The sequence below is a fragment of the Euprymna scolopes genome, chromosome 1, assembly GCF_053919585.1.
Source record: "Euprymna scolopes isolate OS-2025 chromosome 1, ASM5391958v1, whole genome shotgun sequence".
Classification (NCBI taxonomy): Eukaryota; Metazoa; Mollusca; class Cephalopoda; order Sepiida; family Sepiolidae; genus Euprymna; species Euprymna scolopes.
The window spans coordinates 94,068,599-94,092,151 of NC_136482.1; the positions used below are offsets into that span (position 1 = coordinate 94,068,599).

At 33.2% G+C, this 23,553-nt stretch overlaps 1 protein-coding gene across 1 annotated transcript in view; it reads right to left on the minus strand.

Annotated features, from left to right (window-relative positions):
* Positions 1–389: 389 nt before the first annotated feature.
* The window catches only part of LOC145249668 (histone-lysine N-methyltransferase SETMAR-like), a 74,853-nt gene continuing 51,689 nt past the window's right edge, over positions 390–23,553 (minus strand). Inside the window, exon 2 of the mRNA XM_080111493.1 lies at positions 390–2,176. Within this exon, the coding sequence (XP_079967619.1) occupies positions 1,902–2,176 (275 nt within the window). The 3' untranslated portion in view covers positions 390–1,901. The remainder of the gene's footprint in view (positions 2,177–23,553) is intronic.

Consider the following 23,553-nt stretch of genomic DNA (forward strand, 5'->3'; position numbering starts at 1 on the left):
GTTTTTACATCGGGCACCTAAAATAACAAGGCTCAGAGATTGCATACCATGTCTGGGAAGGTTTGGCACAGAACATTCAAAGAAATGGCGGTTGCGCATGTGCAAAAGCAACGTTGTGATCTTTACTTCATAGATTTACAATTTAGCGACTAACACACACACACACACACACACACACACACACACACACACACACACACACACACACACACACACACACACCAAATTCTCTTTAAGCAAACCTCGAATAAAGAATGTCGAATATCAAATGACCATCTACACAATGAAACCATTTGGAGCGTGTATCAGTTTCCTTATATATTCAGATTTTAGCCAAGAAAATCTTCAGTTTCATTCTACTGTTGAGAGGGTTTTGTTGTAAAGTTACTCCCGTAACGTTTCAAAACCCAACTGCCCCCACCCCACACGAAGTTATCAGCCGAGACGTGCTGTACTACATAGTATAAAGCCCAGAGTTGAAATCAGCCTTTGAGAAAAACGCCAAAGATTCGTTTTAGAATCACACACAAAAAAAAAAAAAGCAGAAAAAAACAAACAAACAAACTCAACATTCGATCTCTTCCCGTGAAATTTCTGTTAGAATGATGTCGGCGAAGGTTGCATGTTTGCCATCATGTCGAGGTCGCCAAAATGTAGAAATGGAGACAAGAGTCTCATTCTAACATTTAACAACGGCTTTATTGATTATCTTCGTTAGTAGGCATGTATAGAAAAGGAGTTGGTATTAGGAAAAGTTTATGTCTTAAGGCGTACATGAATGAGTAGACAGGCCTGTTGAAAGAAAAAGAGTTAATGTATGCATGTGTTCAAGTTAATAGTAGAAACGTGCATCCGTGTGTATGGACTGGCACAAAAGTTTAGAGACAGCGCCGTATGAATATAAGAGTTCATTTAGGTATCATATTGAAGTTCGGATGCCATACTCGATTATTTGTATTTCGTCTTAGTCGAGCTTCGGGTACGAAGGCCGGGTGGGTTGTGTGGCGTTCCACGTGGAAATGTCTTCATTCCAAGATTCGGTAAAAAGAAAGAGAGAGAGAGAGAGAGAGAGAGAGAGAGAGAGAGAGAGAGATGCCGGTCCAACCTTTTATAAACTCGGTTACGTGACTAACAGCTGGCTTCTGATTGGACAAGCCAGAAAAGAAGTATCAGATTGATAAGAAAGTTCTTCTGGTTTTTAACTTTTAAATTCAGATGAACATATCTCGGCTCAAACAAAGATTTGTTGATCGAAGCACTATCACAATTAACACAGTTTTGCCAACGCCAAACAAGTGTATTTATGCCATTAATGCAAAAAATAAAATTGCGTTTTGATGGCGATGAAGTCGCTGAAGGCGTTTTTGATATCGCTAAGGTTTTTTAAGCATTTTTCACACAAAAAGTTGTCGAGATGCTTGACAATGTGGTAGTCAGTGGGTGAGACGTCTGGAGAGTATGGCAGATGAAGCAGAGTTTCGTAGCTCAATTCGTTCAACTTCTGCAGGGTGTGTTTAGCAACGTGCAGTCCGGAATTGTCATGGAGGAGAATTGGGCTTTTTCTGTTGACTAATGCTGGGTGTTGTTGTCGAAGTTTCTGATGCATTTCATCCATTTGTTGACATTACTTCTTTGCCGTCAAAGTTTCGCCTGCATTCAAAAAACTGTAATGGATAAGACCGGTTGCAGTTAGCATGACTTTCTTTTTCTGACCAACTCTGGTTTCGGGAGGTGTTGTGAAGCTTCGTGGGCGTCTAACCACTGAGCTGAGCGTCGCCGGTTGTCGTAAAAAAACACTTCGGTCGAGAAACGAGTCGTTCTTATTGCGTAAAAGAATGGAAGATGACACTTCATAACAGCCTTTCTTTTGGTTGTCATTTAATTTGAGAGGCACCCATTTATCAAGTTTTTGTCTTTCCAATCTCTTTCAAGTGGTTGAAAATCGTCGCATACGTTACGTCTGATCCAGAAGCAAGTTTTCGAACAGTTGTGTGTGGATTGCCTTCGACTAAGGCTCTTAATTGATCGTTGTTAACATCCGATGGCCAACCACTACACTCATCATCTTCAAGACTCTCGTCGCCGTCACAAAATTTCTTAAACCACCATTGTGCTGTGCGTTCAATAGTGGTTTCTGGGCCAAATTCTTTGTTGATATTGCGAGCTGTTTCAGCGGCTAAAATTGAAATAAGAAAATTGTACGAATAAACATTCATTTTAATGAATTCCCTATTGTTTTTTCGGTTTCCTTATGGGATAATCATCTTTAGTTAACTATCATGTGTAATTATATTTATGCAGATATTCTACATGATTTATACTTGCGTAATATTTGCGTAATAAGATTGTAGTAAGCACAAACTTCTTTATATATATATATATATATATATATATATATATATATATATATATATATATATATATATATATATATATATATATATATATTGCTTACTGTATTTTGGGGAAAGAGTTCCGACAAAGTGCTCGATTACAAAGAAAAACTTTTTCGATATAAGAGCTAAATATTTATTTATTAGTTTTACAGAAGTTCAGAAAAACATTGGTATCGTCGGTTTAAAGCCCAAACACAACGGGAAACCGTTAATGGTAACACGTAAATAATATTCGGCTCTCGTCAGCCATCTTGTTTCTGGGGGGCAGAAAACAAGATGGCTGACGAGAGCCGAACATTATTTACGTGTTACCATTAACGGTTTCCCGTTGTGTTTGGGCTTGAAACCGGCGGTACCAATGTTTTTCTGAACTTCTGTAAAACTAATATATATATATATATATATATATATATATATATATATATATATATATACATATATATATATATAAAGATTTTGCCTACCAAACTCCTATGTACGATTTTGGTCTACAGACATGAAACTTAATATATAGGGTATTCGAGCTCATGCGAAACTTTATATCTGGGTTTTAGCCGTGTAAAAAATTTAAAAATGGAATTGGCCAGGTGAAAGTCGAACGACGGCATTAAGAATGCTAACGTAACATATAATAGCTATTGGTTTATGTCTTAATTATTAGCCTTGTAGTAAACATGTCTTGATAGCTCAGGTACTAATGCCGAAGAAAAAAGTAATTCGTAAGCTAAACGTTTTGGTTTCGATTCTCAGTGGTGGCGCACAAGTCATTTTCTTTTTAAAACTTTTTAAATCATTACTATAATAATAAATATGAAATCTGCATTAATCAAAATATCATATTTAAGCGTCTTTTACAACCGGGCAATGCCGGGCTGCCTGCTAATATATATATATATATATATATATATATATATATATATATATATATATATATATATATATATATATATCGTGTTATTCGTGAATCGTTCACATATTGATTTATGAGATGTAACTCCGTCTTACAAGAATAAACATGCGCGCACATGAAAACTTGCGTAGTTTTTGCAGGTCTGTCAAAGTAGTTTGAGGTGGGCCCAGCAGAACTCTCTTACGTTTATCTTGTGATTATTCATTTCCAACTGTCAGAAAATAAAATACTTACAAAACCACTCAAGTAATATGAACGATATATAAAAATACAGAAAGACGGCAAATGCTGAACAAAAATCATTTGTAGTCCATAGTGACGAACAAGAAGAATGATAGACAATAACAATATTTAATTAAGTATGGTTATTGTTAGTGTGCTGTGTTGTGTTACAGGTACGAATCTTAGTGTTGATTACATGATCCGCTCTAATACAGGATGACCCCCCCCCAAAAAAAAACGGGCCCCAACTCTAATTAGGCCCCATTTCTTAGTGTCTTGTCCGAATTCAATGAAACTTTGGTCATAACTAGTTTATTATATTCAAAACATCGCATCAAAACACTACGGTCTTTGGCCTTTTTTCCTCCGTTCTACAGCATATGTTCTAGATGGCCTCCATTTAGCTTTTGTTTTTTTTTGGGGGGGGATCACCCTGTATATAGTAACGAGATCAAAACTTATGTGTGTGTGTGTGTGTGTGTATGTGTGTGTGTGTGTGCGTGTGTGTGACTTGGGTGCCATCAACTAGAATCGAAACAAAAACATGCAACTTCCACCCTTATTCCTTAGTCTCTGAGCCATACGCATATATATATATATATATATATATATATATATATATATATATATATATATATATATATATATATATACACACACACACATATTTGTGTGTGTGTGTGTGGGGGGGGGTATGTGTGTAAAGATGGCGTGGATATCATAAAACACAATTGCAGCTATAGGTGTATCAGAATTTGGGGGGAATTGTTTTACACTCCTAACACAAAACTGCGAATAAAATATAAAAAAAAAACTCGTAATTTCTCTTTTTAATGTGGGTTGTTTATTTTCTGTATGGAATATATTTCCAAAATAAACTATTTAAGTTGTTTAAAAAATAATATTTCTATTATTTTTTATTTTAAAAAAAACAGTGTTTACAAAGTGCCGGCGCGTCTTCATGCAACCATTTTTTTTTTACGTAATGAAATCAATTGAATTTTACGAGTTAAATATTTTTCAATTTTTAAACTTTAAAAATCTATCAAAGTTTTTCTCTTGGTTCAATTTTTACAATATTTTCAGGGTTAATGTGAAATATCATGCTATTTCCAATAAATCAAATATAATATTTTATGCAAACGTCCCCCCCATTTTAAATGTCTATTAAAATTTTAATAATTAATTTACTCACTAAAGTTTTATATATCACAAATTGAAGATAAAAGATCAATAAATAAAATATTCTGATTTAAAACAAAAAAAAAGAAGTATTTTTTGGAAATTTACATGTAAAGTCCAAAGTGTAAAACCTTTTTTTTTTTAACCACGTTGATGTTTTTTTAAGTGGAAGCTTTTTTTGTGCTTAGAATGTCAAGTAAATATTGGACGCTTACGACAATTTTTTCTGTTTCATTCAATGTTTTCTTTTTTTTAGATATTAAAAAAATCACTCGATAAAGAAATATTAAAATATATCAATCAAAAGCACATGTATTTTATTAAAAGAATAAAAAATAAAAAATAAAGAAATTGGTCGACTGTTTTTATTTTTTGTTTAACGGTAAAAACTTATAAGTGAATATGTTCAGTTTTTAACTACGGAGGCACCAAAATACTAATTTTGGTTTACAGCACGCAATAAAAAGAGATAATAATTATGTCCCTTTAAAGCCACCGGAATATAAAGGCGAATAATATCAGATTTGTCTCCCTTAATTTGAACAGTTTTTTAAATCCTTGTTTAAAAAAGTATTTTATTTAAAAAGGACATGGAATATAAGTATAAATATGGATAAATTCTTTACAATGAACAATTGAAGTACTCATCGAATACTAGTTTTTATAGGTAAATGATTTTTTTTTAATTTATATATATATTTTATAATCGAAGTAAATAAAATTGCGTTGATTTTCTTTAAATCTTTTTTTTTAAAGAAAACCGATTAAAAAAAAACAAACAAATATTGCATGATTTGCTATTAAACCTGTTATTTTTTAAATTTTGGTCTTTGCTCCTAGACATTCAACCCCTAATTTTTTTAAATTAATAAAAAAATTAGGGGTTGAATTACATTTTTCAAGAAGTTATAAGCTTCGAAAAACAGTAAGTCTAAATACTCTAATGTTTACCACGAATTTTTACTGACAATTTCTGGCATTGCTATTGCAGCTACTCTAATTCTGCCAATATTCCAAAGTCAAGCAGTTCGTTGGAAGAAACTATTAGAGTAGAAGGCTTTCCAGCATCTATGGATCTCTATAGTGTAGAGGTGGGATTTTGTCTGCGTGTCGGGTTAGTCAGCAATATTTACGTCAAGGGGATACAAGTGCTTTGAGTTCGTCGGAGCACATTCCATCAAAATACTTGTCAAACAGGCGTAGGGTCGCATCATTTCGACGATAAGACAGGTTGGAGTTTGGTTGCTGTTGCGGGACCTAAATGGTTGGAAACTCATTTTTGAATTCTGTCTAAGAACGAGAGACTAATGGCAGACGCGCCAACCACAATATTCCATGCATGGAAGAATGTTTTATAAATTAAAATAAACGCATATAATGTAACATTAAAACTAAATGACCTTCTTTTGATAATTCGCAAGAAAGTAGAAATAAAGGGTATTCGATATTAATTAAAGACGCATTATTTTTGCTTAAAAGACGTGATTTCTGATGTTTTGATAATAAAAAAACAATATGTACACGCAATAAAATAAATACGTGCATACATTCATCGTAGTTAATTAATATCTCGCGTAAATAAGAATCATATTCTTTCCCACAAAATTTCACCAATATTTTACAGAATAGCTCTAATGTTTTAAAGACTAGATAAAAATGGAAATTGACTTGTCCAGATGCTGCAAAAACATCGCTTAAGTAGCAGCTGTAAACTAGTTTATTCATAGAACATCTGATGCAGTCATCATCATCATCATCGTCGTCATCGTCATCGTCATCATCTATAATATAAATCTTACCTGTCTGTTTAAATGTATGTATGTATGTATGTATGTATGTATGTATGTATCAATGTATGTATGTATGTATGTCTAAAACTTTCGACAGAGATCACGAGATCGGTATTGTTTTGAAGACGGCTGTTCGGACGACAAATATCGAAAAATTGGCCAATAACATTAATTACTTCCCCCTCGACTGGGCACTTTTCTACACGGTCACTTTTTTCGCCGATATTTTCGAAAGTCATCCCGTCTTTTCGATTGTCTAGCCTTAATTTAAACCTACGTCACTTCCGGTTTGGCGGTTAACGCAACAGCAAACACGTCACGTTGTTATTTAATTAATTTTTTTTCACGTTTTTTTTCTCATTCTCATTTTTTTTTAAATACGCTTCACACTTAAAATATTTTCTGATGCCAAGTCACGGTATGATACCTGAGGGCCAAAAGCACGTATGTATTTTAACATATTTCGCTGGTGTATTTATATAACCAGACAATCCTAAACACGGCAGCATGCGTATACGTATCAAATCAATTGTGCCAGAGCTGACATATGCTTGGGCAGCTTTACTTCTCTGTATATTTTCCAACACAAGCAATTACAAATAAAATAAAGAAACAACACGGAAACAATAATGTATGCGAAAACATTTATTCCTCACAAACCCGACAGGGGTCGCTTTCAGACTGTGTCCATAAAAATGTGTACGTAGACTACAAATGCGTACAATAAAGTCTGTAACGGATGTGTAGTCAGTCAGTCAGTGGCATTTACCATAGGCAGATTGAACCAGTTTCCGCCGAAGGAGGAAGTTTCAGGGAAGTATCAAATTCGCAAGCGGTCCCCAGTCGTATGCATATCCTTGTCCGGAAACATGACGAGGTAAGGTTTTTGCAATTCTTGCAAGGAGGTATCGACGTCTTCCTACGTACAGCACCTGGTATTCCCAAATGGTTACCCATCTGGTATTGACCAGGCTCAACATTGCTTTACTTTGATGATCTAACGAAAACAGATGTGTCAACGTTATTATGCCGTGTGTACGTGTTTGTGTTCTGTGCTTCTGTGTGTGGAAGTTAAGGAAAATGTCTTACATACCGTGAAATGCGTGTGCTACTTCATACGTGTTGGCGGACGTGTGTTCGTGCAAGGCCTTACAGGAAGAAAGAAAAGAATTTCGTTGTGAGTGCTTTTTTTTTATATCTGCCGACTGTAGCACCCTCTAGAATCGTGAAAGGACATGTAATTGGGTCTGAAACGCCCCCGTTGAACGTATGTGTGAATGAGTGGAAAGGTTATGCAATACTACAAATACACTCCCCTCAGAGTACGAAATCTTTTTTGAAATTTGTTTAACCATTCAAACACGGTAGCATTTGAATATATGGTTAAATGGCAGTTTTAGTCATTTAAGACTGCTTTAAAGCTTCACCGCTCACTCATTTTTCGATCAAATTTCAAACAATTATTACAGCTTATAGATCACCTCCTCAGCAAATCTCCTCACTAACGTAATGTACTTGCAATAACCCTTATCCATGAGTGGCTTCCGGGCCTTGATAAGTGGTGATCACTGTGTAAAAAAAAAAAGCTATATTGTGAAAAACAATTTTTTTTCAATGTTCGTTCAGTACTGTTCAAAATCGTAAAAATTTGCAAAGAGATGAGCGACGTTTTTTAAAGACTGGTTTCCATAGCAACCACGTCGCTTCAGCGACTAGTGTTGCTACTAATTCACCGCTCTCGCGAAAAGAGAAGTAACAAGCGAAACAGAAAGAATGAAAGCAGACGAGTGCCGTACATTGTTATTACATATGTGTATGTTATGCTTATGGGGGCAAAACAATAGGACTGAAATTAAGCAAAGCACAACTGAATTTATTGGAAGCCTGGAAAAATCATGGATTACAATAGAAAAATGTAAGCATGAAAAGTAATATGGTTAAGCTTAAACATGGAAAAGAAAAGGACAAGATATTCTACTAAAAATATAATAAATTTATAGCTTAAAATATTGCAGCATTAAGATTTTTTAAATTCAATTTAACATTATATAATCAATTCTTAATGCTGCAATATTTAAAGTTATAAATTTATTATATTGTTTACTAGAATTGTAGGGAAACGTGCGACTTACCTAATTAGCACGTGTGCATAATTCAACAGGTCGGTCGTGGAATGAAATGAATGAAGAAGAAAGAAACAAAAATGGCTGCCTTATCTCTTTTTATGCCTGCAATGTGACCACCCGATATGCAAATGAGATGCTCCTGGTTGGGGATAAAAGAGGTTTGATTTTTTAGAGGGACGTTCATTTTGAAGTTCGATTTCGAAGAAATAAGTTGAATTAGCAGAAGTTCGTTGGGAGTTGAGAGAAGGTGCGTTACGTATTCAACGACAGGAAGTTGTAGTGTTGTATTTAGACAATTAAGAAAAAGCGGCCAACTTTAGCACAAATACAACACTCCAATTTCCGGTCGTTGAATACTTTCTAATTGCTTCCTATATAAGGCTGCCGACTTGGTATTTATAGGTAAATAGTTTCCTCTTAATTCTTGTGTTAATTACCGGTGGCATTGATGTAGGATGCTAGCCTACGAAGTCATGGTGACTGCGCCTGGATTCGAGTTTCCCGACCAGCTTACACTGATTGCGTAAGCATGAAACGCTAGTGCCCGTAGGTATAAAAATAATTGTTAATATATATATATATATATATATATATATATATATATATATATATATATATATATATATATATATCATACATAAAAAGATTAATTTGTCCGTAATTATAAGGGGGTGTTCATTTCGTCCAATAAATGTCTTATAAAATAATGCTACTTACAGTACTTACAGGTGCTTATCTAAAAAAATAATGCTTAAACTGCATATTATATATATATATATATATATATATATATATATATATATATATATATATATATATATATATATATATATATATATATATATAATATGCAGTTTAAGCATTATTTTTTTAGATAAGCACCTGTAAGTTGCATTATTTTATAAGACATTTATTGGACGAAATGAACACCCCTTATAATTACGGACATATTGATCTTTTTATGTATGATATATATATATATATATATATATATATATATATATATATATATATATATATATATATATATATTAAGCATTTAATTTAATTTGATTACATACAGAAATTAAAAATAACTTAGATGGTTACATATAATGTCTAAAATACGAATAGTGGTTGATCCGAGTTTGGGGAGTTTTTTAAAAAGTTTAACAATATTTCGCTATAAACGTACTTTTTATTTTTTGGTTACCAAGTCTAGATAAAATATTATTAGAGAGAGAGGATGGGGCGTGTTTCTAGAAATACCATTGCCGAATCATGTGATTAAATACATTCGCACTCATCTATCACGTGATTTCTTCCTGCCGCGATATATCCCCTCCCGTGGCAAACTCAAGTAGAAAGCGTTGAAATAACACTCACACGCGTATACCTCCTACCCCAACTACCACGCGCTAATGGCTGGGGCACAGGTTGGGGATTTATAAACAAAATAAGTCTTTGTATGTTATAAACACTACTACGACTATTTACTATGAATAGTGTGGTTACATGTGCGCATGCGCGAGCGGCAGAGATACTAAGAAGAAGAAGAAGAAGAAGAAGAAGAAGAAGAAGAAGAAGAAGAAGAAGAAGAAGAAGAAAAAAGTTGCGCCTTGTAGATGAGATATATATATACATAAACAGAGAGAGAGAGAAAGAGAGAGGAAGGGAGAGAGAGACAGAGAGGCGGTAGAGAGGGAGAGGGAAAGAGATAGAGAGAAGAAGAAAAAGAATAGAAGACTAAGAAGATAGTTTCAACTTGTGGATGAGATATATACAAATAAGCAGAGAGAGAGAGACGAAAGGGAAAGAAAAAGAAAAAAATGTACGGAGAGAAGAAGAAGAAGAAGAAGAAGAAGAAGAAGAAGAAGAAGAAGAAGAAGAACGGAAAATAGGAAGAAGAGGGCGTTTTATGCGGCAAATTCGCAATTCGATAGATACCAACACACCGGGCACATGAGACGACAGGCTCGCGGCATCGAGTTCTTTACCAACTGATCAGCTAATGTACACGTGATTCCCTCCTTAAAGAGTGTCATCGCTTAAAAGATAATTTATTTCAACATTTCAAATAAATAATCCCGCGGCTTCTCTGTTTCGTTCTTCTTTCTCAGCATCACGACGGACCCTCTTTACTACGGCAATCTTTCGCCATGCACTGCTGTAACGGACATAACAGTAAGCAGTGATGATGATGGCCCTGCCGTGGAAATCAAGTGACAGCAAGTCACCACACTACTCTTGGATTATTTTAACTATTTCATCTGATTTCAGTAGTGTTCCCATCTTTTGCATAGATTTGATTCTTTCAAGTATTTCCACTTATTTCAACACATTTACTGTGGAGGTGGGAGCTTATAGAGAGATAAAAGTTATATATATATATATATATATATATATATATATATATATATATATATATATATATATATATATATATATATATATATATACACACACTTTGACTTACTTGTAGTTTACCTAAAACTATATCCGATGGTGAGGCCCCAGCTTGCGGGCCTTGGGGAGTGTGGAGCCACCCTTTAATTGCGATTGCTCCCAGGTCCATATATATATATATATAAATATATATACATATACATATATATATATATATATATATATATATATATATATATATATATATATATATATATATATATATGGACGTGCAGAGGAAGGGGTGCTCGGAGTGCTTAAGCACCTGCCCCTTTTACTCCTGTTTTAAAAGTGTCCTTTTCAGAGGAATGTATTATAGGCCTGTGCCCCACCGCCGGTAGGTGTATCAGAATTAAAATGCGTGAAATAACTTGAATAATTCAACTTACTATCTTTCGAAGCTTATAACTACTTGAAAAATGTAATTCAACACCTATTTTTTTGGTCCTGGATATGACCTTAAACTATATCCAGTGGTGAGGCCCCAGTTTGCTTACTTTGGGGATTGTGGAGCTACTCTTTATTGCCATTGCTCCCAGGTCCACTCTGATCCGGTGTCGTAGTACCTTTTAGGGTCCCAACTATGGATTAAATAGAGACTGACTTGAAAACAACAAATATATTCTATTAAAAAAAATTTCTTCAAAATCTTTGGATTCGGCATTAAATAACCCGAAAAGGGTTGATCTGCCGTAAAACAAAAACAAACAACCAACCTATTCTTTTTTTTTTCAATTAAAGGAGCAAAGACTAAATTTGTAAAAAAAATAACAGGTTTAATAGCAAATTATGCAATATTCGTTTTTTAAATCGGTTTTCTTTAAAAAAAATTTTTTTAAATCAACGAAATTTTACTTACTTCGATTATAAAAAAATATATAAATTCCAAAAAATCACTTACCTATAAAAAATATTATTCAATGAGTACTCCCATTGTTCATTGTTAAGAATTTATCCATATTTATACTTATATTCCATGTCCTTTTTAAATAAAATACTTTTTCAAACAAGGATTAAAAAAAAAAATTTAAAAAAAAACGCGAACTCAGATGTTTTTCACTGTTCAAATAAAGAGAAACAAATATCTGATTTTCTTCGCCTTTATCTTCCGGTGGCTCCTAAGCCCCACAATTAATGCCTCTTTTTATTGCGTGCTGTAAACCAAAATTAGTATTATGGTGCCTCCGTAGATAAAAATTGAACACATTCACTTATCAGCTTTTGCCATTAAAAAAAACAACCCCACTCTACCGACTTTTTTAAAAAAAAATTATTCTCTTAATGAAATACATGAGTTTTTGATTAATATATTTTATTTCTTCTTTATCGAGTGAATTTTTTTTAAATATAAAAAAAATAAAACATTGAATGAAATAGAAAAAATTTTCGTCAGCATCAGATATTTACTTGACAATCTAAGCATAACATGAGCTTTCACTTAAAAAAAATCAACGTGTTTTTTTTTTTTTTTAAGTTTTAGACTTTGGAATTTACAGGTAAATTAAAAAACACTTCTTTTTTTTTGTTTTAAATTAGAATATTTTATTTATTGATCTTTTATCTTCAATTTGTGATATATAAAACTTTGGTGAGTAAATTAATTATTTAAATTTTAATAGACATTTCAAAATGCGGGGGGAGGTGAATTAAAAAAAAATAGCGTTTGTCCAAATTATATTCACTTTATTGGAAAGAGCATAAAATTTCACATTGACCCTAAAAATATCATAAGAATTGAATCAATAGAAAAATTCTGATAGATTTTTAAAGTTTAAAAATTGAAAAAAAGTTAACTCGTAAAATTCAATTGATTTCATACGTAAAAAAATGGCTGCATGAACGCGCGCCGGCACTTTGTAAACACTGTTTTTTTAAACATAAAAAATAATATTTCTATTATTTTTTAAACAACTTTAATAGTTTATTTTGGAAGTATATTCCATAAACATAAAAAGAGAAATTACGAGTTTTTTTGTTTTTTTTACTCGCAGTTTTATGTTAGGGGTGTAAAAAATTCCCGTCGAATTCAGATACACCTACCGATACAGTGTTCATTACTATATTTTTCTTTTTTTCTTTTTTTTTTTTTTTTTGCTCACTTGAGCACCTGCTCTGAAAAAGTTCTCTCTTAAAGAGAGAGAGAGAGAGAGAGAGAGAGAGAGAGAGAGAGAGAGAGAGAGAGAGAGAGAGAGAGAGAGAGAGAGAGAGATGAGCCTGCCCATTTCGTATAGTGCTTAAAGTGGTTCGGAAGACTAGGGGTCAATCCTCGGTCGAGTAATACGACAGTAATTGATGCTTAAACAGTATTATAAGTTATACTGAGATAGTCATAGCTTTCTCACCTACATTCGATGTAGTAGTTAATGCAAAGGAAGCACTTCGAATTACCCTCGACTGTGGTCGACCACTTTACTTTTTTTACTTACTAATTTCATTGAAACTGTCCCAGTGCTCTAATCACAAATGGCCAAACTGACTCATCGTTTAGCGGAATATCTTAACTATACGGGGAACAGCTCGCTTACCTTGGAACTTGAGACATTATTTCCGGGCATCGTTTCCAATAAGTTTTATTTGCATGATAAATTATTACTTCTTATTCTGAAGTGATGCTGCGATTAAGTTCATCTTCGTGGTAAATTGCTTCTCATCATGCAGTCTGGGCTGTTGTGGTGTCGGCGCTGTAAATAACTGTATTTCCAAATCAAAGCGATTCAATAATTAATGATAACTCAGAGATCATTTTCTTATAAACGAGAATAATTATTCATAAGATATTTCCAGATAAACCGTGCATAAAAAGTTTCAAGATGTATGATTTTTTTTTTTTTATTAAAACAAAGTTCAATTAGTTTTCTCGTACTTGGCGATTTCAAACTAACTTTCAGACCCTCCGAATTCATAGAGAATGGATCTATATCTTGGATCGGTCGTGGAGGTGGGGGTAGGATGGGAATGGAGCGGATTGGAGCGGCCAATACAGGGCAGATCTGCATTATTGGCCGGTTGAGGCGAAAAGAACCCTGTTATTTTCTAAAACAATCGGTTTTATAAATTTATAGTTTCATTTCCTCTATCATTTGGAGATTAGCATTTCTCTGATATTTTTTCTTTCTTCTACTGGATCTCTTTTCGTCCTCTCTTTCTTTCTTTCTTTCTTTCTTTCTTTCTCTCTCTCTCTCTCTCTCTCTTAACCTATATCTCTCTTTAATTGTTCTTCCCTTTCTCTTTCTCCCCGTGTGGCCTTTCCGTCTCTTTCTTTCTCTCAACAAGCAATTCGACTATCTCCCTCGCTGGATACAAGACACATAGATTACCACGACATCTCTATGTACGCCAAACTATACTATTTGTCACCAAAAATGTTTATTTTTCTTCGTTGAGAAATTAATTTTTCCCAACAAAAACATATTCTATCGTCCCTATGAACATATGGGATATCTATCGCCAAGTGTCAGCACCCTCCACTACACTTAACTATCAACAACAGCAAGATATTCTACTACTATCCAAGTACATGAAAATCGTATTACACACATACACACACACACACACACACACACACGCACACACACACACGCACACACACGCGCGTGCGCATATATAAAAATATATGTAGTAGACAAATGTTTGTTTAAATAGTCATTAGGCGAGATAATTTACGGCCGCCGCTCCCGTGGGTCGATCAGTAGAACTGCTGACAGTCAACGCGATGGTTCTAGGTTGAATCCTCGGCTTGGGAGAGGTGCTAGTCTAGCGGCACTGATGAGTTGTGATACAACGAAACAGGACTGTATGTCGATGACTACAAATATATATATATATGTTTATGCGTATGTATGCGTGTTTATATGTATATATGTGTGTGTGTGTGTGTGTGTGTGTGTGTGAGTAGTTCCTCGCTTATATGTAAAATATCCACAACTGTTAAACTATTTTTATAGTTAACTTTATTTTAGGCTTACTTTTGTTTACAATAAAAATATACGTAAACTTTTTTCGTCAATTTACTTTTTACTTTTTTTTAGAGCATATCTTTCCAAATAATGATGTTTTTTTTATGCTAATATCTGATCTATTTAGAGATTTTTCAAGTTGTGCTTATATACCTCAATTGATAGACCTACCGACGTTTTTGAAAGTTATGGTCTCACCGATATTTTTCGCTGATTACCTACCCTACAGTTTTAACGTAAATTTCAATAATTAAGGAATTGAATTCGGCGGAGTATTTTGTTTTAATTTCTTTCCGGACTGATTCTAGAAATTACGCACACGTTTACTTTTGTGTGTGTGTGTGTGTGTGTGTGTGTGTGTGTGTGTGTGTGTGTGTGTGTGTGTGTGTGTGTGTCTGGAGGGGGTAATTTTATACTTTAGGTCTACCTCCACATTTTTTTAAGATGCAGACTTTTAAAGGTTTTCCACTATGCTGCTTAAGAAAATCTCAATCAAATTTTGCGGTGACAAGTACTCATATAGGCATAAAAACCTGCACCATGCACTGTCATTCACTGGCTGCAAATTTACTTCACTCATACTGACACTGCCACCAAAAAAGTTTCTTTTTCATTTTTTAGTGGGTATGCTGACAACGATTATCACGGTTAAATTTTATGTAATTATTTTTACAGCCCCCCTCACTCTCCAAAAAAAAAAGGATTGTCTACTCCAAATACTGTTCAGTACATGGGGATGTTGGAGATGTCTATTCTGAACGCCGTTTTTAAGATGGAGAGGTCGGTGGTGTCTATTCCGACAGCCGTTCTTAACATGGAGAGTTTGGAATGTCTATTCCAAACGCTGTCCTCAACATGACAAAATTCAAAGAAATGAAGTGAAAAAATTCGTTTTAAATATTAACAAAAAAAAACGACATAAAACTAGAATTTAATTTACTAGTATTGGTGGAAGAGTTGAAAAGAACAGGAAGACTTGAACAACAAACGTAAACAGCTAGGACTGATACGTTTAGGCACAGATAAAAAGGAATTATTGATAGTATTTTCAGCTAGACGAGTGTTTCTTGTGAAAGTTTGGCAACGGGGGACTGAAGCTCAGTCGAACACTTTCCATGAAAATAACAATACATCAGAGACAAACTCGCAACATCTCTTCTCTGAGATAGAGGTTGAAGGGAAGAGAAAAGGACATCTACGAGGCTACGAAGTCTATTTTGAACTCTGTCAAGGCAGGACAAGTCCTTTCTAGCAGCTCCTGACCAGATGTGGCAATAGTATTCCATCCTTGGACGTACCTGGCTCTTATATAGATAGAGACTTGAATCAGCAGTGAGATATCTACCGGATCGATAGAAAGATCCCACCATTTTTCCAGCGGCCTTGGCAACAGATTTGATGTACATGTTCCATTTAAGATCAGGAGTAATGGTCAAGCCAAGAAGCTTGTCAAAACTTGAGGCCTCCTCAAGACGAGAGCCATTCATTTCAATTGATGCCAGATGTGGATCAGAATGTTGATGATGTAAAGAGAGAAGCTTGGTTTTAGATGCATTAAAAGTAACCAGCCACTTCTGTCCCCATTGTACTGCGTGCTCAAGATCAGAGGAGAGAGAATCGGAGAGAACTTGGTCGTTTACTGTCTTAGATGTGCTACCATAGATGGTAGTGTCGTCAGCATAAATGTCTACAAATGATGTAAGCATGTGATTTGGAAGATCATTAATGTAGATCAGGAAAAGAGTTGGGCGCAGGATGGACCCCTGAGGGACACCAGCATTAATACTGTGAGCTTCTGATTTTTGCCCCTCAACTACTACTCTTATGAACCTATCAGAGAGAAATGATTTAATAATTAAGAAGACATTTCCAGCTATACCATAGCAAGAGATCTTGTGAAGTAAACCTTTATGCTATACCCTATCAAAGGCCTTAGATATGTCAAGGGCAATTGCCCTAGAAAGGTTGCCTCCATCGAGAGATTTGCTAATTCTATGAGATATAACTGTAAGCACATCTATTGTAGATCTAGCAGAATGGAAACCATATTGAGTGTCACTAAGAAGGTTATTTTTTTTTTTTTGAGATGGTTGATTACTTCTGTATTTAACACAGATTCCAGCAACTTACTCATGACGCACAGGAGACTTATTGGCTTGTACTGAGAGGGGGATGAGCGATCACCTGAATTCTTAAATACAGGACATACTGATGAAATTTTCCAGGGGGATGGGAAGCTATTCTCCTTAAGACAACGTTTAAACAGTTTTGTAAGTATGGGCGCTAGTTCAGGTTGAAGTTTTTTGAGTACTATAATTGGAATACCGTCAAGGCCAGTTGCTTTACTGGAATCAAGGTTTTTGATTAGCTTGGCAACATCACGCACAGATATACGTATATCACATAGCGTGTTTTCTGATACAGGAGGAAATATTGGGGGTTGGCGGCCTTGGTCGCAAAGGGTAGAATTAGCTGCAAAGTTCTTGGCAAAGAGTTTGGCTTTTTCTGATGCTGACGAGATTACCTCAGGTCCATTGATGATAGTTGAGATAGAGCACACGCTTCTGTTCAGGATTCTGTTTGCTATTTGCCAAACTGGTGGGAACCAAGCCGCTGCTCAGCTACTTTGGACTTAATGGATTGAGCATACAACTCTCTTGCGTTCTTTATTACTTTCTTACAATGGTTGCTGGCAGTCCTGAGAGCGGCTTTAGTTTCCATACATCTATTACGTTGGAAGCAGTGGAAAAAGTGATTTCTGTGCGCGATGTCAGCAGCACATTCTGGAGAGAACCATGGCAGGCTGTTAGGTTTTTGCTGGAACTTTTTCGAGGGTATGAAACGGTCTATACCTACAATTAACCATTCTGTCAGGTCTGATACTATAGAAGACACATCCTTTTTAAACATGGAACGCAGAGGTAGACCCGATATAAATGTATGGAAGCTATCCCAGTCAGCCTTAGTGTATCGATATACTGTACGATGGAGAGGTGCGTCTGGGGACTTATTACATTTCATTTTTATCTTAATTGATACAACAGAGTGATCGGAACATCCAAGAGGAGACAGAACAGAAACTGAACATAGTTCAGGGCAAGTTGATTTCGACCATTCTAAACAGTTCATATACAGTGAGAATTCCTAACCTCTAAATCTTCTGTTTATACTTTCCATTATTATTCTAATGGAACATTTTTCGTACTTTTATTAATTAATACTGATTTACGCATTCCCTTAATTAAAACATTACCTGCATGTTATCGGCCCAAACCATCAATACTCGCCAGTGAAAGCCAAATTATTTCATTTTGGCTACGGCCGCCAGTGTCTGCATTTATTCAGGGACGGCAGTGGCCACCACCACCACCACCAACAACAACAACAACAACAACAACAACCGTAATTTACTTTTTTGCAAGGGAGGCGGGTGGTAGGTTTCAACCGGGCAACGCCGGTTAACGGGTCCGGCTAGTATATATATATATATATATATATATATATATATATATATATATATATATAAAAGTGAACGTGTGTGTGTGTGTGTGTGTGTGTGTGTGTGTGTGTGTGTGTGTGTGTGTGTGTGTGTGTACATTTCCCTATGCAATAATTCTGTCAATTTTTAGTCTACAGACTCGAAATTTATATACAGGATACTGAGATTTGGGAAAATCGATGTGATCCGGTTTCGGCCAGAAGTTTCGATGTTAAAGGGTAAAAGTTCAATGATTTGACCTTTGAGAACTCTACCAAACTCCTCCGTTAAATTTGGGTCTAAACACTTTAAAGTAAAAATATATAGGTTCTTTGGACATGGATCTAACTTAATAACTTGATTTAAGCTCAAAACAATAAATATTAAGGGGTCAAAATTTTAAAAAAATTACCGGTTTTTTTTTGTTTTGCTCATCATACACCTCCAAACACCCGGGCAACGCCGGGCATCCATTTCTAGTAAAAAAAAAAAAAAAATAATTATATATATATATATATATATATATATATATATATATATATATATATATATATATATATATATATATAAATTCACCGTTTTAAGCTCTGTTGATATATATATAATACAAAATTCAAACTTCAACGGTTTTAAAACCAAAACTAGTGCAGGCATTTTTTTTTTAAATAAATAAATATATTTATTTATTAAAGCAAATTCAGTATTTCGAATGACAAAATATTCTTTACCAGGAAAATCCAGGGTTTTTTTCTCTTATTTTACGTCTGCACTAGTTTTGGTCTTAAAACCATTCAAGCTTGAATGTTATATATATATATATATATATATATATATATATATATATATATATATATATATATATATATATATATATATATATATTATTATTATTATTATTATTATTATTATTATTATTATTATTATTAAATATCTACAGACACTAGTGTTTCATCCTTTTATGAATCATCTGTGCAATGTGTCACGATTAACAAAATCGGTCATGTTCAATCAGACGTTCTTGAATAATGAGTTGCTGCCAATATATATATATATATATATATATATATATATATATATATATATATATATATATATATATATATATATATATATACCCAAAACCCCTGGCCTTGATGGAGGGAAGACTAAAACTTGCTGCTATGGTTTTAAATTACCTGAAATAACAGCATGGTGAGACTTGATATCAAATATTTTTCATATGTTATATCTCCTCTCTTTTGGAAATAGAATACAATTATGAATATCTCCCGTATCAAATAATCCTTATACAATGTGAAATTTACTTTATGTATGAAAACCAAATATTGGGGAAATCTCAGATATTTTATAATTCATATACAAAACTAAGAGAACAAATGACTATAATTGAAACATTTTATGGCTGTAAGAAAGTGCAAAAAATTGGCCTTGGTGATAGATGATCCTCTAAATGTGCAAACTTAAGGACAAATGTCACATAGCTCACTACGCACACACACACACACACACACACACACACGCACACACATATATATATAAATGTAACTCTTGGTTCGTTCGTAATTAATGGTCTAAATAACCACTGGACGGATGGCTTCCACATTTTGGTATAATATGTTTACTATACCCATGCGTGTTTCTATATATCTCTTTTTAATTATAACATCATACTTAATTTTTCTATAATAGGTGGTTTTCTTTGTACGGATGGGCCATTTTTTTTATTTGGGGACAATTATTTCCCACCGCGTGCCATCACGTGACATCACTAAACGTAACTTTTATATACCGAATTGACTTTTTTCTTTTAAAAATGGAATTATTTCTCTTTCGTTAATATATATATTTTTTAATATTTCGTGTTTTATAAATATAAAGTACAATTGTTGATTGTTATTCTCTTGATTATATTTGTTTAGGAGAAGCACAATTAAAAAAAAAAGATTAAAACGGAGCGAAATTTAAATTTCCATTCGATTTTTACAACAATCCAACACGTCCTTCGCAAGTTTTATCATAAGTTAACGAGCAACCCATAAAAATCTGGTAACTGAGTGTCAAATCTGCTTAAAATATTGTAAAAAAAAAAAAGAAAAAAAAATAGAACCCCCTCCCTAACATACTGGCAATAATTTGGTTCCGTCCTTTCCTTGAGTGTTCTAATAAGAAGGATTGATTTACTAGGATCTGTATTAGAAGCTGAGCAAAATTATTTAATTGTTGAATTTTTGGAATTTTGGTTAAATTTGTTAGTTTGCAATCGTTAAAAAAATTGAACAAAAGACAAAATTAAAAAGAATGGTACTCATGCAGAATTTACCCCCCCCCACACACACACCGGATTCCATCATGGTGACCGAATTCAGCCGACGATGTCCAAATAATTCTCACTTTTACAAATATTTTTAACAAATAAATGTTATCAAATTCAAGATACCGAGAAATTGTCAGTAAATGGCTTAGTTATTTTTTTCGTTTTTTACCCATCCGCAAATGCTATTAAAAAAAAAAGTCGATAAAAAGTCATTTAAAAAGAAATTAAAAAAACAAATGTCAGCCTACCCATCCGCAAATGCTATTTAAAAAAAGTCAATAAAAGCCGTAATTTAAAAAGAAATTTAAAAACAAATGTCTGTAAAAGTGAGGCATTATTAATAAATGTTTAGTAATTTCTTTTTAATATTCATAAAGAGTAAAACTTTTTTCAAAATAAATAATGTGACAAATTATCGTTTAGTTACTACGACAACGTCAGTTAAATAATAAAAAAAAGTGTTACGTGCGCTTGCGTCAGAAAGGGAGCGATGCGTGTTTTTTTATGCTGGTCGCCATGGAATTCAACGCCCAAGGAGTACCAAATTCTGTTTTCAAAAAGAAACGTTTACTACCAACTTTCTTTTTTAAAAAAGTGCAAGTTTTCCTGAAAAAAAAAACTTTCACCTAACAATTTATGGCAAAAATAGCGACCCATAAAAATCTGGGGTGCTTCTACCAAGACCGTCTTAAGGCCACGCTTCTACACTTTATTACCGAAATTGGAGACGCCATTTTTTTTCACGCACTTGCTATCCAACTCTAGGGGAGACATCATTATATGGCCGAACAATTGCTTTCGGAAAGGGAAAGAATAAATTTACCAAAATTAACATTTATTACTTCCGGAAACGTTAAATTAAACTAAAATTATCATTTATTACTTCCAGAAACTTGGTAAACCGATAAGAAAATGAATCTTTACAATTCAAAAAAATGTTTAAAATTATTTATTTGTTCGAAAAAAAAAAAAGAAAAAAAAGAAAACAAAACAAAAAAACTATTTTATAACAGTCCAATGTTGCTTTAAAAGTAAATAAAAAAAGTGAAAGAGAACATATATCCGTAATTGTTTAATTGGAAATGTTTCGATTTAATTGATGAGAAAGTTTTTCATGGAACATTTTTTTTTTAAATTAAAAACAAAAAATTGAAATGACATATTCATAATAGTTTAACCTGGGCGAGCGCCATTTGAAAACCAAAACATTTATTAGTTTTTTTTTTGTTTTTTTTTTGTTTGTTTTTTCGTTTGTGTTTGTTTTTTTTGTTTTTTTTCGAACAAATAAATAATTTTAAATATTTTTTTGAATTGTCAAGATTCATTTTCTCCAGTAATATCGGTTTACCAAGTTTCTGGAAGTAATAAATGATAATTTTAGTTTAAGGGAGTAATAAATGTTAATTTTGGTAAATTTATTTAGTTTAATTTATCGTTTCGGAAGTAATAAATGTAAATTTTGGTAAATTTATTCTTTCCCTTTCCGGAAGCAATCGTTCGGCCAGATGTCTCCCCTAGATTTGGATAGCAAGTGCGTGAAAAAAAATGGCGTCTCCAATTTCGGTAATAAAGTGTAGAAGCGCCAAATCTACTAGCTGAGTGACAAATCTGCTAAAAATATTGAAAAAAAGAAAGAAAAAAAAAAGAAATAGAACCTCAAGATGTACCAGAAATTTGGAGGAATTTTTGACACCTCTAACAGAAAATTGCGAATGAAATATAAAAAATTCGTAATTTCTCTTTTTAAAGTGAGTTGTTTATTTTCTATATGGAATATATTTTCAAAATAAACTATTAAATTTGTTTAAAAAATAATAGAAATATTATTTTTTATTTTTTAAAAAACAGTGTTTACAAAATGCTGGCGTGCCTTCATACAGCCATTTTTTTTACGTAATGAAATCAATTGAATTTTACGAGTTAAATATTTTTCAATTTTTAAAATTTAAAAATCTATCAAAGTTTTTCTATTAGTTCAATTTTTATGATATTTTTAGGGTCAATGTAAAATTTTATGCTCTTTCCAATAAAGCAAATATAATATTTTAGACAAACGTTTTTTTTTTTTCAAATTCACACCCCCATTTTGAAATGTTTATTAAGATTTTAATGATTAATTTATGTGTCAAAGTTTTATATATCACAAATTGAAGATAAAAGATCATTAAAGAAAATATTCCAATTTAAAACTCCTGTAAAGTCCAAAGTGTAAAACCCTTTAAAAAAACACTTTTTTTTTTAAAGTAAAACTCATGTTATGCTTACATCGTCAAGTAAATACCAGACGCTGACGGCAAATTTTTCTATCTCATTGAATGTTTTCCTTTTTTTTGATATTAAAAAAAAATTAGTCGATGGAAAAGTATTAAAATATATCAATCAAAAACTCATGTATTTCATTAAAAGAATTTTTTAAAAATCGATGAAACGGATTTTTTGTTCTAGGGGAAAAACTTATAAGTGAATGTGCGTTTCTTTTTTAATTACGGAGGATGAAAAATACTAATTTTGGTTAACACACGCAATAAAAAAAGACACATTGTTTATGCCCTTGAACGAAACCATACTTCATAAATTTCATTTCAGCAGCAGCAGCAGCAGCAGCTATTTAACGCTTTGCGCAAAACATGTTACAAAAATGCGATTTTCTAGGACCCTCGCTTTAAAATATCCTTTCATTTAAAAAATACATGGAATTTAAAATATAAATATGAATAAATTCTTAACAATGAAGAATGGAACCACCCATTTAATA